The sequence below is a fragment of the Aulostomus chinensis genome, chromosome 17 (assembly GCF_037954235.1).
Source record: "Aulostomus chinensis isolate RoL2024-O1b breed Wild chromosome 17, RoL_Achi_v1.0, whole genome shotgun sequence".
Taxonomy (NCBI): Eukaryota; Metazoa; Chordata; class Actinopteri; order Syngnathiformes; family Aulostomidae; genus Aulostomus; species Aulostomus chinensis.
The window spans coordinates 5,077,864-5,090,528 of record NC_141336.1 but is presented as its reverse complement, the minus strand read 5'-3'; the positions used below and the strand labels follow the sequence as shown (position 1 = coordinate 5,090,528).

Here is a 12,665-nt window from a genome sequence, read left to right as displayed (position 1 = left end):
GTGGTGGTCATCGGTCCAGATGAACAAAATGTTGACGTCTCGAAAAGGTTTATTCTCTGCAGTGGTCCAAAAACCAATGTAACAACCCATACTTCAGCTCATTTTATCCGTTTGATATACATTCAGAATATTAGTACACAAGTCCTTCACCTATGAATAAGTACCAAAACAGCAATGGAAAAATTTGCCATCTCTGTTTGAAAGATTAAGTGAGGTACTGGCAGCTTAATGTAACTGTGAAAGAATGGTGTGGTTCCTCTGATTCTCGGTTGGGTTCTATTATGTTTATAGGTTTTGTGGTATTTTACAAACTACTTACGTCGGTATCATTTACTTCCTTTTCTCGGGGTTGTTAAAGCCGACAACTGTTACCTTCTTTTCTTTGTAGATGCCGAGCTCCTTCTCCTTTGCAATCTTGGCTTCTTTTTCTGAGAGCAGACAGGAAAAAAAGTCAGAGATGTAAGATTAGCACCAGCTTAAATCTGAACGCTGGCACAGTCGAGGTAAACTGGAGCTTAAACTCAGAGGAAAGGTCCTGGTGATGATACACGATGTAGACCAGAACAGATATTTGCTGACGGTATTCAGCTGAAGTTAATATGATGGCAATATTAACCCCAACACAAGGGTGCCTTTAAATGTAACATGTTTAATGGAAAGTTTGTTTGGAAACAATTTTTGAAAAATAAACTGAAATACGTGTAAACGTTGAACATACTAAAAAAAAAAAAAGGAAACATTTCGATAAAATAACTCCCAAAACACAAGATTTTCAATGAACCTCAAAGCGTCTCAAATTCTCAGCAGGCTTGCGCAGAACTGAGCAAAAAATACTTTTGCCTTATCAGAAAAAAACAAAAAACATCATTCAGCCAATGAAAATAAGCTGAAAACAGTTTGAGAAATGATTGAATAATCCCTTTTCTAAACTGAAAATGTACACTTTGTGATAGCATCCCAGGTATCATGTTACCGTCTTCAAAGCACCTTTCTGCTCTTTGAGGTAGTCGGAGTTTTCTGCCATCCAGAGCGCCGTCTTGATTTTGATTTCTTTGTCACTCAGGAGATACTGCAGACAGGCAGAGGGAGAACCAGAGGAGCCAATGATCCCAAACAACTACACACTCACATCAGCAAAGCGCTTTGAACGCAATACATTACGAAATGCGCTTTCAAATGATGTTAAAATTTGTGCGATTTTGTACGTTTGTGTGATTTTAATGCACTTCATTAAGAATTATCGAAAGGTGGCATGAGTGCACACCTTCCCAAGATCAAGACCGATGTCCACCGAACTGAACGAGACACCAGCATATAATCCATCTCTGCATGTAAGCCACAACAGTCGCCTCTCCCTACACCCTCCTGTTCTAGCCTTCAGTAGAGCTCAGTCGTGTTCTCATTTAGGTGTTGCATTACCTCCAACACGGAGGTTACGTGATCGCCGTTGTCGGTTTTTATGTTGGCACGGTAACACAAAAATTTGACCTGGCTTTTGTAAAACTTAAATGGATGTTAGAATTTAGGTTGAGAAACAAGTTGATTAGGTTTTGGAACTGATCTGGAACCAGATTTGGACATGATAACATCACACGGCCTTGGCGGAGATATTTGTGCTCTCTGCATGCCTTCGAGGGTTTATTGGTATCTTGGCTCATTTGAAACTAAATTGACTAAAGCTAAATGAATTCATCATTTTCAGTATATTGCGGTGTTTGAATGTTCGGCCATATCAATATGACAACACAGATGGAAAAAAATGTCCTTTAAAATCACACTTTCGACTTTCACAGGCTGAACTTTTTCTCTTAACTTAGAACGTAATTGTGCTTTTATATGTGTGAGGAATGTTGGGTTCTTCTGCTGTGTCTGGCTGTTTAACAATAAAACAACAACAACAACCGGACAACAAAAGTGATGGAGGGGTCGGAGCAGTGTTTCTGGGCCTAAGCAAGGCATTTGACATCAAAATACACAAAATACTCATCTCAATGAGGACCGAGTACAAACTGTCCTTGAATACGCTACACTAGGTCAAACCATAGCTATCAGGTTGTCGCCAGTGTGCTCATATATATAATGTAGTTTCAACTTTATAAGCATGCACAATGGGAGTACCACAAGGCTCCACCTTAGGGTCAGTGTTATTTTGCTTATAAATCAATGATCTTTCATCGGTGTGTGAGGGCATGAAATACAGACGTACACAGACAATGCTGCCATCCACACACAGGAAGGACGACTACATCGCCACTGTCATATACTCTCAGAGCATCAAATGCTAAATTTTGAAAACTTTATAATCCATTCCAATTCAAAGCTGGCGTTAATATCATCAAGGACGACTCACCTTCACCCCTTTACAGGGACTTTTCGGCCTGTTCTATGTGGGGACTACAGGTGGAAATTAGCCACCAGCTAAATCTGGTGTAATGCCTCTCTTCTCAAATGTTGAGATTAATGCAATCTGCACATTGTCCCTGACAAACAAATAAAATTAATTTAATAAACCAACAACTCTAATTGGGCGGCAAGGGTTCATTCATAGTTTCGCCATAATTACTTTTTAATGCTCTTGAGGCCATACATCTTCTAAAATTACTTTTTATGCTTTGAACATCGGGTTTATATTTACCACAATATATTCACCTAAATTACAGAGAAACAAAAACTTGATTTTAACTAAAAATAAACCTTTAAGTACACAGAAATTCTAATCTCCAGGGTGTATCAGAGCGCAAGGGGAACTAGCAGGTACGTACCAGCTCTATCTCGCTGTCATCTATCCCACTCAGGTCCAGCTCCCCGCTGTCAGCAGCACCATCTGTCACACAAACACAAATCACAACACTCACACTTCTGCTGTAACACACAGTGTCACTGCAGCTTTGTTGTCCCTGAGGCAAACAGCAGCTGGCTGACAAACCACCTTCATCTTCTCCTTCTGCAAGTGCAGTGCAACATCTTCCATCGAGGGTTCATCAGCAAATAAAACGCACTGTGACTCCTGATAAGATGCTAATAGGCTTTAGTCACGTTTAAGCGGATCTACCTTAACGCACACTTTTCAATTACGATACGCTTCCTAGATTGCAGCACCTTTATTTTTGCACAGGCGGATGCTGAAATGGCAATTTGCATTTTTCATTCTGCATGCTTCAGGCCTCACGCTTTTACCTTTGTGATGAAACTGATTGCACAAGCACAACAACAGATATTTTACTGTGTTGATAAAAGAAAGAAGCTGCGCCCGTAGTTCAATTTTGAAGAGAAAAGGAAATAGTTGCTTTCAAAGAAAATGTGATTGGCTTTGATAAACGAAACAAGATTTTTTTCCCCTTTCATTGGGGGTGGGTGGTGTTGGCTTTGACAGAAGAAAACCGTAGGTAAAAAAAAAAAAAAACTTACAACTTTCACTCCAAAAGATTCTCTGCCTTGATTAGCCATTTTGGAATAAAGAGCAGCTCCTCTCTAGTTGCTTACCCACATCAGACAGTCACTCAGAGGTGTCGAGAAAGAAGGGAACATTTTTAAAAAGGCAGCATGTTGCAGGTTTGTAAGAGTCGTTTAACTTCTGTCAGTTTTCTGCCTTTGACACGGGCCCTCCTTCCTGGAGTTCAAACTCCCAACAGGGCAGTAACTTCAAAGAGTCCCCAGGCAGCCTTCCCGCTTCATTAAGGAGGAACAGGTGCATAGACGGGGCGGGAATAGACAAGGAAGCCGTCATATACTGATGGAGGGATGTGCTTGCTCCAGAAACAACCCACTGATGGGGAGGTGAATAATTTAGTTGGCCATTTGAGTTCAGTTAGCAGCTTGCCTAAAGAAGAAATAGCTGCAGATAGAAGAGACAGGTCACTCGCTATCTGTATGGCCCAGCCCTCCAAGAACTTCCTCTCCGTGAAGCGTGAGGGGAGATAAGACAGAGACAAGCCCTGAGAGAGATCGGCAGCTCCAGGAGGCACAGAGGCAGCAAGACAAAGACCTGATAACACCAGTCCAAGAGCGGGGGGGGGGGGGGGGGGGGGGGCAGTTACCCCATTAGTATTCAGCCACAGCTTTGATGCATCTACACTCGCTAATTTCATCAAATCCATAAAATTGTTCTTGGGTCACGTGCAGAAGAATCTGCCAAACCAAACTTCAGAGTCGTACTTGGGCAGTCGAGTTTGAGGTAAAAATAAGTACTTACATGCAAGTATGGGAGGTAACCATTTTTTGGACACTGACTTCCGACATGCTCTCATGTTAAAACTGGCAAATGGAATGCTACTTATGGTCTTTCTCCTCAGGTCAGATCCTGGATCAGTTACCTACAAAATCACCTTGCTGACAACACTAAAGCAGTAATGCTCATGTTTGCTATGGCACAAATACACCACAACCATCTACCTTGATGGTCCGACATGAGTGTTTTTACACTTTTATTGTGTCACTTAAAAAATTAGGGAGCATCAAGTACAGATATGACAGTTGCCGGAAGCAGCGGTAAATGAGATGCTTCCTCATTAAATGAAAACAATACGTTCTGCCATCTGGCAACAATCAGTGGAAACCGAAAGGCCAAAACGTTTTGTCATCCTGAATAAGAAGCGGAATACATCAGCTCATTAGAAGGAGACAAAACGGCCCAGACTTGGAGCACATCCTAAAAACTCCCAAATGCCCTTCCGTGTTTTCGGTGAGAAAATAGTTTCCTCTTCCTGTCCAGGTTGACAGAAGCCCGAGGTCTTTTGGCAGCAGCTCTGCAGCTCAATGCAGAGACAGAACAGGATTCCCCAACCATTGTTTTTCCTTTACTGAGGAGCTTCTGGTTTCCAGCGGCTAATCCCACTGAAGAACACCTCTGACCGAAAGGAGGGAGGGATCCATCCTCAGGAAAACCACAACTTGTGAGGATGAATTATGTTTTTTTAAAAAAGGGTAGGAAAAGTAGGGAAAGAAGAAATAAAAAAAGGCAGCTATTATGAATAAAATAATCATTCTGTCTGAAATGAGATAATGTGCTATTCTTTTTAAAAGAAGCGGTTAGGTATTTTGCACATTAACAATTACACTAATCTTCTGTATTTAACTTGTTCTTTAATGCCTTTATGGTTTTAGACGCCATTTGTTTGTGGCCGATTGATAAAGATGAATAAAATTTTGAAAATGCTATTTGGAGAGTTCACTCTTGACTCGAAAAAGACAACACAAAGTTAAGTCAAAGTCAGTCGATTTACGCGTTAAAACAAGTCTGTTACTACTCTGACCTGTTTGAGACTATGAAACTGGCCTGGCGTTCTACCTGTGCTCCGCAGCTCCTGCAATCTTTGAATTTATCCTTCGGACAGAGACGCCCCTTGTTGACTTGTTCGGTGCAAAAGGTGAACAACGTGACAGTCTGAAGGCAACCAGATCGGTTCTGGAGGTGGACATAGCTAACAAGGTTTTGTGTACTGGGACGATGACAGCACACCAGAGAGTGAGTTAGAAAGTCAGTGAACCGTAGACATTATGATCGCTGCAAGGAGTCGTGGAATGTATCTGAGGACATCTTGACTGTGCTTGAGCACAAGTTTTGGCAATATTTACTCAAATTTTTCTCTTCATACCACTTTTTACTTATATTATAAGTATCCAACTGCTTTATTTACTAGTTACTTCACAAATTAAAATCCTTCCACAAACACACAAAGAAAGCATAAAATAAGATGTAAATATCGGACATTGCATACCACAGGATTAACCAAACGGAGAACCGACTCTATTCTTGATTTGTTAGTCACTAGTTGGGCTGGTAAAAATATCAACCAAGAAAAGCAATTAGGATGTAGAGCTGGTAAATCCACCGCCATGTCCTCTCATCCTCCTCAGAGGCAGGTAACCTGAACCCAGATTTACCAGTCAACCCCTTCCCTCGTGCCTCAGAAATACCCCCAATACCCCCCTGCTCCCCCGTCTTCCACACACGGCTGCAGTGGCTGCTTCACTGGACAGACTTTCTTGTACCACAGAAGAAAACACGAGGAAAGGGAGAAAATGGGCCCTGCAGGAAGGGAACGCTAACAGGTGAAGGAGATGGCCGTTTGAAGATGGTGAGGGAAGATGAGAACAAGAGATTTAAGACAACGAGGCGGGGGGGGGGTGTATGAAGGGTGGAGAGGCCGCCGATGAAAGACTGAACAAACAGATAGAGAATGTAAGAGATACACTACAAATATATCAAGAAGAAAGTGTCAACAGGGTGTGTTCATCTCACAGGACGCGATGTGCGACTGTGAACAGTAATGGCACTGACAGACCTGTCAATTATCATTTTTAGCTTTAAAGAATTTCTTTAACAACTTCCTGACCAACATGAGACTTCAACAGGATGAAACAGTACGTGCATCGAGACAGAGCTCTGCTGCTAGCATCATTTTTAGGGTGCTCTTGCTTTTTTGTGCACCTGCTCCAAACGTTTCTATTTGGAAATCTCCAAATTTTTCAGAAAGGCACTCCGGTGGTTATGGTTGCCATTTTTTAGGCAGCCAATGGTGGGTCTGTCTGATAGCGAGCCATGACTCGTCGCCCTGGAACACATTCAAGGAACTCGTTCTTGCTAAATTGGTTCATGCAGAACTGCACTTTAGTTTCTTTATTACAACATTTTAAAAACGCATCGTCCTGGGTGATATGAGGAGATACAGTGTATGTCTATTAGTATTGTTTAACATAAGTTGTAAATGTGGAAATGTACATGTGTTAAAGGATGTATGACAAAATTTGAGCTAATACAACATTTGAGAATATCGATATCCAGGCCATGGGAGCCAAATGTGCTACAAAGTGCGATAAATGTCCAACAAACGCAATCTGACGAGAGTCAGAAACATGATCATGAACAGCAGGAGAAAAGGCCACAGAGAGTCAGAGGAAACAGACGCAGCACCGGGATGAGAAAGGCTGAGAAACACAAAGGAGGAAAGATTAAGACAGAAAGAATGACTGAGGTAGAAGATTGAGACTGATGGAGGAGAACAGCAGGAGGCGCATCGGGGAGAAATCAGACAGCTGTGGGAGGGAAGACAAAGTAGGCAGACTGAAAAGTTTAGGAGGGAGGAAACAGATTTCCAGCCCAAAGTTTTCAGAAATCAGAACAATGTGCAAATTTGAGCTAATTTCCATCCACTACTATTGAGAGAACAAAATCTAATTCTCCAAATCTGACAATGAAAACATCATCTCAGAGTAGAAAAAGTGGATGATTGATGTGAAGTCAATCTTTGTTAGGTCAGAACTTGGTCGTAAAATTTTTGTATTCAACTCCCAATGACCAGGTTGACGCTTCCTGAACAAAAAAGATTTATGACTACATAGGACATAGGAGTGCTACAAAGGAGGCTGGAACCACTGGGCGCCAGCGTTCATCGCCAGCACATGCTGGATGGCGTTGGGGAGTTGTACCTGCTGGCAACTGTTGCTTGAATGGGAGTATTTTTTTTGCTTTGTTTGTTTGTTTGGACCAGCACTAGAAATGGTTTTGCTGTGGAGTGATAAAGTTGCACCATTAGTTCTGAGTTCCAGTGCCACAGTTTCCGATTCCAAATGAATCTGCATGAACTACGAGAATACAGAATCAGGTGTTCCGTCTGTATCCTGGCGACCTTTTCCCAACTATGTTCATAAAAGGGATGTTAATAACCGTTTCACTTAGGGGGGGTGTGTTGCTTGATGCTGTCACGATGTCAAATAAATTGTCCCATCGGCATGTAGCAAAGTGACACGACATTAAAAATCACATACAACTTTCCAAACTCAAATCTTCCGTGTTTTTCCGGAAGTCCAGACTCCTTTTAGGAGAACACTAAATTTCCAGCTACAATATCTGACAATCAACCTGCTCGGACCCAGCTCTGAGGATCCGGTTTTGCAGGCCCAGATTCACAGACCGCCAGATCTCATTGGCTCCATGTCCGATGTGTCATTTAACTTTATCTACCTTACCAGCCAGCTGGATGTACGAGAAGACATTACAACACGAGAATCTGCCTTGCCAGGCGTCAAGTCATAGTCCACACTGTCCTGGGAGGAACTACTGTGAGCTGAGGGCGGGTTTAAGCGTGACAACAGCGAGGGGAGTCCATGGAAACGACTTGATAGAGCAAAGCCATATAAAGCTTTCCTACCAGGAAAAGATGTCCTTACTTTATAGAATGGGTTCGACTTCTACATCGGTTCATTGACTTGACTGGTTGAAGTGATAGACAAGATTTGATCCAATCACCTGCTGATTATTTTCTTAAAATGGCCTTTTGAGAGCAGCTCCTCTCCTCTGTGGAACAAAAATCTGTCAAGTGAGCACCTCCTTACACTGCGTGTGTGGTTTTGACCTTAATTCTAGTTTCTGCCGTTTCCATCAATGCAATCCTTCAAAATGTGCATTAAAATATGTTAAGGGAAAATACAGCTATTGGTAAAGAGACTGGTCAAACATAAGAGAAGAGGGAAGGTTGAGAGGAGGGAGAGGGCAAGAGAAAAGGAAAGCTGATCCCCCCTCTAATCCTCTGCAGTTTTTTTTTTTCCAACCTGATCTGAGAACGGCAGAAAGAAAAGACGAGAAGGATAAAAATAAAAAGTCACCCTGACCAAATTAAAACAAAGCATCTACACCTCCTCCCTCCCTCTCCCCCCTCTCATGCTCCCCTGCCTCTCCCCCTCACCTCCTTCCACTTTCCAAAAAAGACAAAGCGTGTGTGTGTGTGTGTGTGCGCGTGTGTGTGTGATCTGGAGGATGAATGGGGCTATGTAGCCATGCTGCTGCAGGATCACTCATCATCCACACTTCAAAAGGAGCCCACATTATCCAGACTCACGGCTCTTCATGTCAGCAACAATCCTGATCCTCTTCTACGTAGCAAAGCCCCTCAGCCTGCACCGAGCGAGGCCCCGGGGCCCGCGGGAGGAGAGGCAGATACAGAGGTAGACGTTTTCATTTGTCAGGTGTCTGCCTCTCAGATGGGAGAGTGAATGAGATCTGTGAAAAAATTAATCTAACACACTACGGTGTGTGTTTTTCAGACTGACTGACATGTAGGAAAGGTAGATAATGTAAATAAACTTCAACACACAGACGCCGCCATGCAAGCCAATACTTGATGGGTTGAATTGAATGAATCAACTATTGGAAGTACCAAAGAACAAAGATAGCGATATAAACTCTGACTATGACTGAAGACACGCTCGTGCTACATCATTATATTCAATGTCCTGGCTTCCCCCTGGAAAATGACTTCGCGCAGTCTGTCATGTGGTGTATTTTGATTGTTTTCTTGCCAATAATACAAAAAAATTCTGCCTCATTATGGATTTTTAACTCTTGCTGAAAGCAAAAGCTGCTTTGTCAAGCACTTTGACTGAAAAACTCATGGTGCCTGGATGGACTTTTACCGATTTTATGTCAACATTACTCAGTAACTCAAAATCTTAAGATCTTTAAGGTACAAACTTCACACTGCCTTCACTTGCAGGTCCCATAGCCCAGGGAGGTATGAGCAGCAGGTAGTGAACAAACAAGTATGGGGACCAGGTAGTGGGGTAGCACTGAGGCAGCACTGGTAGCATTTAGCTACAAATAGTAGCTGGGTAATGTAATGCTAAAGAGAACAGGTGTACAGCACAGAGTGATGTTAGCTTAGCAATTAACAAGTTAGCAGTAGAATTGCTTGATTTATAATCAGAATATTTCAGAATAAGACTCTCAGCAACAAGGCATCCCTGCTTTTACTTTAAAGCCCAAATCCCAGACTGGAAATGGCCGACAAGCAGGAAAAAAAAAAAAAAAGAAGAAGGAGGACTTCCACATTAGTATTTTTACTGATGATGGGTTGAAAGTCCTTCCATTAAGGTTAATGTCCACACTTCAGTGATGCATTGAGATAAAAATTCTGCTTCATACAATTATTGCTTATTCAAACAATGACCTCATTCTGGTTACAGGTGTCAGAAAATGCTGTATCCATGGCAGCATCTTGTTCATATTATTGTCTGTATTGAGTTAAGAAAGAAATGTTGCCGTAGGCATCGTCACATCTGACATTTCAATCTTTTATTTGGTCTATAAAATGACCACTAATGTAGGTCAGAAGTTTTCAGAGCCTAAAGTTACATCTTAGTTGATGTTCAGACAGGACGCTGTTTGTGGGTGAAGAAAGATACAGAGAGACAATATCTAATGCTTTGGTAACAAACTGAAAAGGCCTCACTGATATGAACCAAGAGGCAAAACTTCAACTGAACTTTACAGTTCATTTCACTTGTTTTTACCGTATACTACACAATTAACTTTTTTTTTTTCCCTGAATGCTGCCAAACCTCCTGTTTTCTCAGCTCTTTTGAAGTTTACCCATGTACAGTAGGGACGAGTTCTACTTTTGTGCACATGTAAAGATCCTTGAATGCCTCAAATGCAAAGAACAAAAAAAAAGAGGCAGGTCATGGTGTGAACCTCCTTCCCTGCAGCAGTATGAGGTAATAAGGCTCGGTGCCAGCTCTGCCCCAGAGAAATAACCAGCCGACCGAGGCAATAAATAGAGTGTGAGATTCTCGCTGACACGGGCGTACCGGGCGAGCCCATTAAAACATGACCTCATGACCTTGGAGGAGCCCAGTCTGAGCGAACGCCCACTCAACCACCTGCTCCTCCTCCTCTGAACCGGAGAGGGGAGGTAGGTACATAAAGGCCTGGTGGATGATGAGAGTCCTGGAGGCACAATGGAGTCCACTTCTTTATGTTGACCGTTATGCTCTTAAGTCTGTGTGAGTATTGGGAGGAATTTACAAAAAGATTCATGCACACTGTCTTACTTGCAAAAGCATCTTTATTCGCGAGGTGCTGGCACTAGACCTTCATGAGGCAACCATCAGTTTTGCTTTTGCAAGTTAGACAGTGTGAAGGAGTCCAGTCCTGTCCTTCTCCAACACACCTGCAGGAATTCTTTTGATAATAATTACTTTTAATATTCTTTTTTTTTAAATCTAACTACTGTGTACATCAAATTATGTCAGAGTTTGTGTCTTCATTGCAAAAAAATGTGTCGATTCGCAGTGTGACAAATAGTGATGGAACAGCCAATTATCATTTTCCCCTCACAGCAATACCTTTCAAAATGTCATATCCATAATAGTTGTGGTTATGACTCGCATTCAGAGGTCTTTATCCAACTGCAGGAATAAAATTGACAGCTTTTTATTAGAAAAAGCTTTCTTGCCTCACCAACTTTTCTTCAAAATACTTCAGTTCAGGTTGAAAGGCTCTTCATGTCATTGCGCCCTTCACTAAAAAAAAACTACAGCACAATAAGAACGAATTGGGTTGATCACAAAATCTTTGTTTGGAGGTCATTTACAGCCTACGTGGCAAAAAACAACAACAACAAAAAAACAGGCTCCTGTGGCTGACAACCTTGACTTGGTGATTCGGTCATCTTTCTTTGGAAATCCTGACTGTCCATCTCCAAGATTAGCTGCTTGTCGTCCCTGATGTCAAATGTCCTTTGACTAGTGACTTCACGCATCACAACCTAATATCGATGGATCAATGTTTCTATGTATATCATCTAGCCTGGCTTCTTGATGCACTTGAAGCAGCATCCATCAAAAATGGACACCTCCCATATTTTAAGCGGAGCGAGCGAACCTGGGACGTTCAGAGTGAAGTCAGGCATCATTGCAGACCCCAAGCCGATTGCGCTTTTTCTCTTTTATGACCATTATTGATAGTTTTCTTGGCGGACTCATGATTAATTACTGGAAAATGATCACACAGTAGGGTATCCGTCAGGAATGACCAAGAGAAGTAAACAAACTTCACTCATTACATGAAATGCATGGGAGCCCAAACCCTAACCCCCCCCATGAAAACATGGCAAAATGCCAGATTGAGCAAAACAGAGTGGAAAACGAGTTTTTGCTCAGTAAAACCACTGATTTGAAATGAGCTCCCCAAACAGCTCCCTTAAGAGACTGACAGGATGAGAATTCTACAGCTTTGTTTAAACTCTGCAAGGACATGGAGCCTTTCACAACAGGGTGGAGGAGGTCTGAGGGGAGGGGCGCTGAGGTAAAGCAGATCACCCAAAATATCAATAGGCTGCAACCAAGGGGGGATGATATGGAGGGGATGCGCACAGACTAAATACAGGCCCGTGGCGCTGAAGGAAGGGATGGAGGCAGGTGATGTACCTACAGAGAATGGAAACATTTCACTTGGTTCACCAGCTCTTAATAATGAATGAACGCTGACATCAGCCCCTCAAAGTGGCTCACCTCCTCGTCCCATTGTGCTGCGTGTGGAGAGACAAACAAACCGTCTTGAGTGCATCTACAAAAAAAAACCAACAACAAAAAAAAAGTGTGTGTACCAGGACTGCTCTTCTGACGAGGTGAAGAGACTTGTTCCATTAAACCATCTGAACAGCTACTTCAGAAACCGCGGCTGAGTAAGTAATTATCGACCTCAGCAGGACCATGGTCCGCAAGGGGTCAATGCTAAGATGCTCTAAAACCGAGAAGAGTGAGGAAGAGGAACCTTCTCTCTGGTGAGATTTGTGATTGGTGATGGTAGACACCCGAGTCACCCGTGGAGGCTGAAAATGAGCGCAAACAATTGCAGAGGTTGAAAAAAAACAACAACAACAACCCCG

The 12,665-nt window shown here is 42.4% G+C and overlaps 1 protein-coding gene across 3 annotated transcripts in view; it reads right to left on the bottom strand.

Moving 5' to 3' along the window:
• The window catches only part of brf1a (BRF1 general transcription factor IIIB subunit a), a 122,468-nt gene that overhangs the window by 49,419 nt on the left and 60,384 nt on the right, over nt 1-12,665 (bottom strand). For all 3 annotated transcript variants that reach the window (XM_086181890.1, XM_086181891.1, XM_086181892.1), the window contains exons 13-15: nt 2,763-2,824; nt 988-1,069; nt 373-428 (exon numbers count right to left, since the gene is read on the bottom strand). In XM_086181890.1, the coding sequence (XP_086038016.1) occupies nt 373-428; nt 988-1,069; nt 2,763-2,824 (200 nt within the window). The remainder of the gene's footprint in view (nt 1-372; nt 429-987; nt 1,070-2,762; nt 2,825-12,665) is intronic.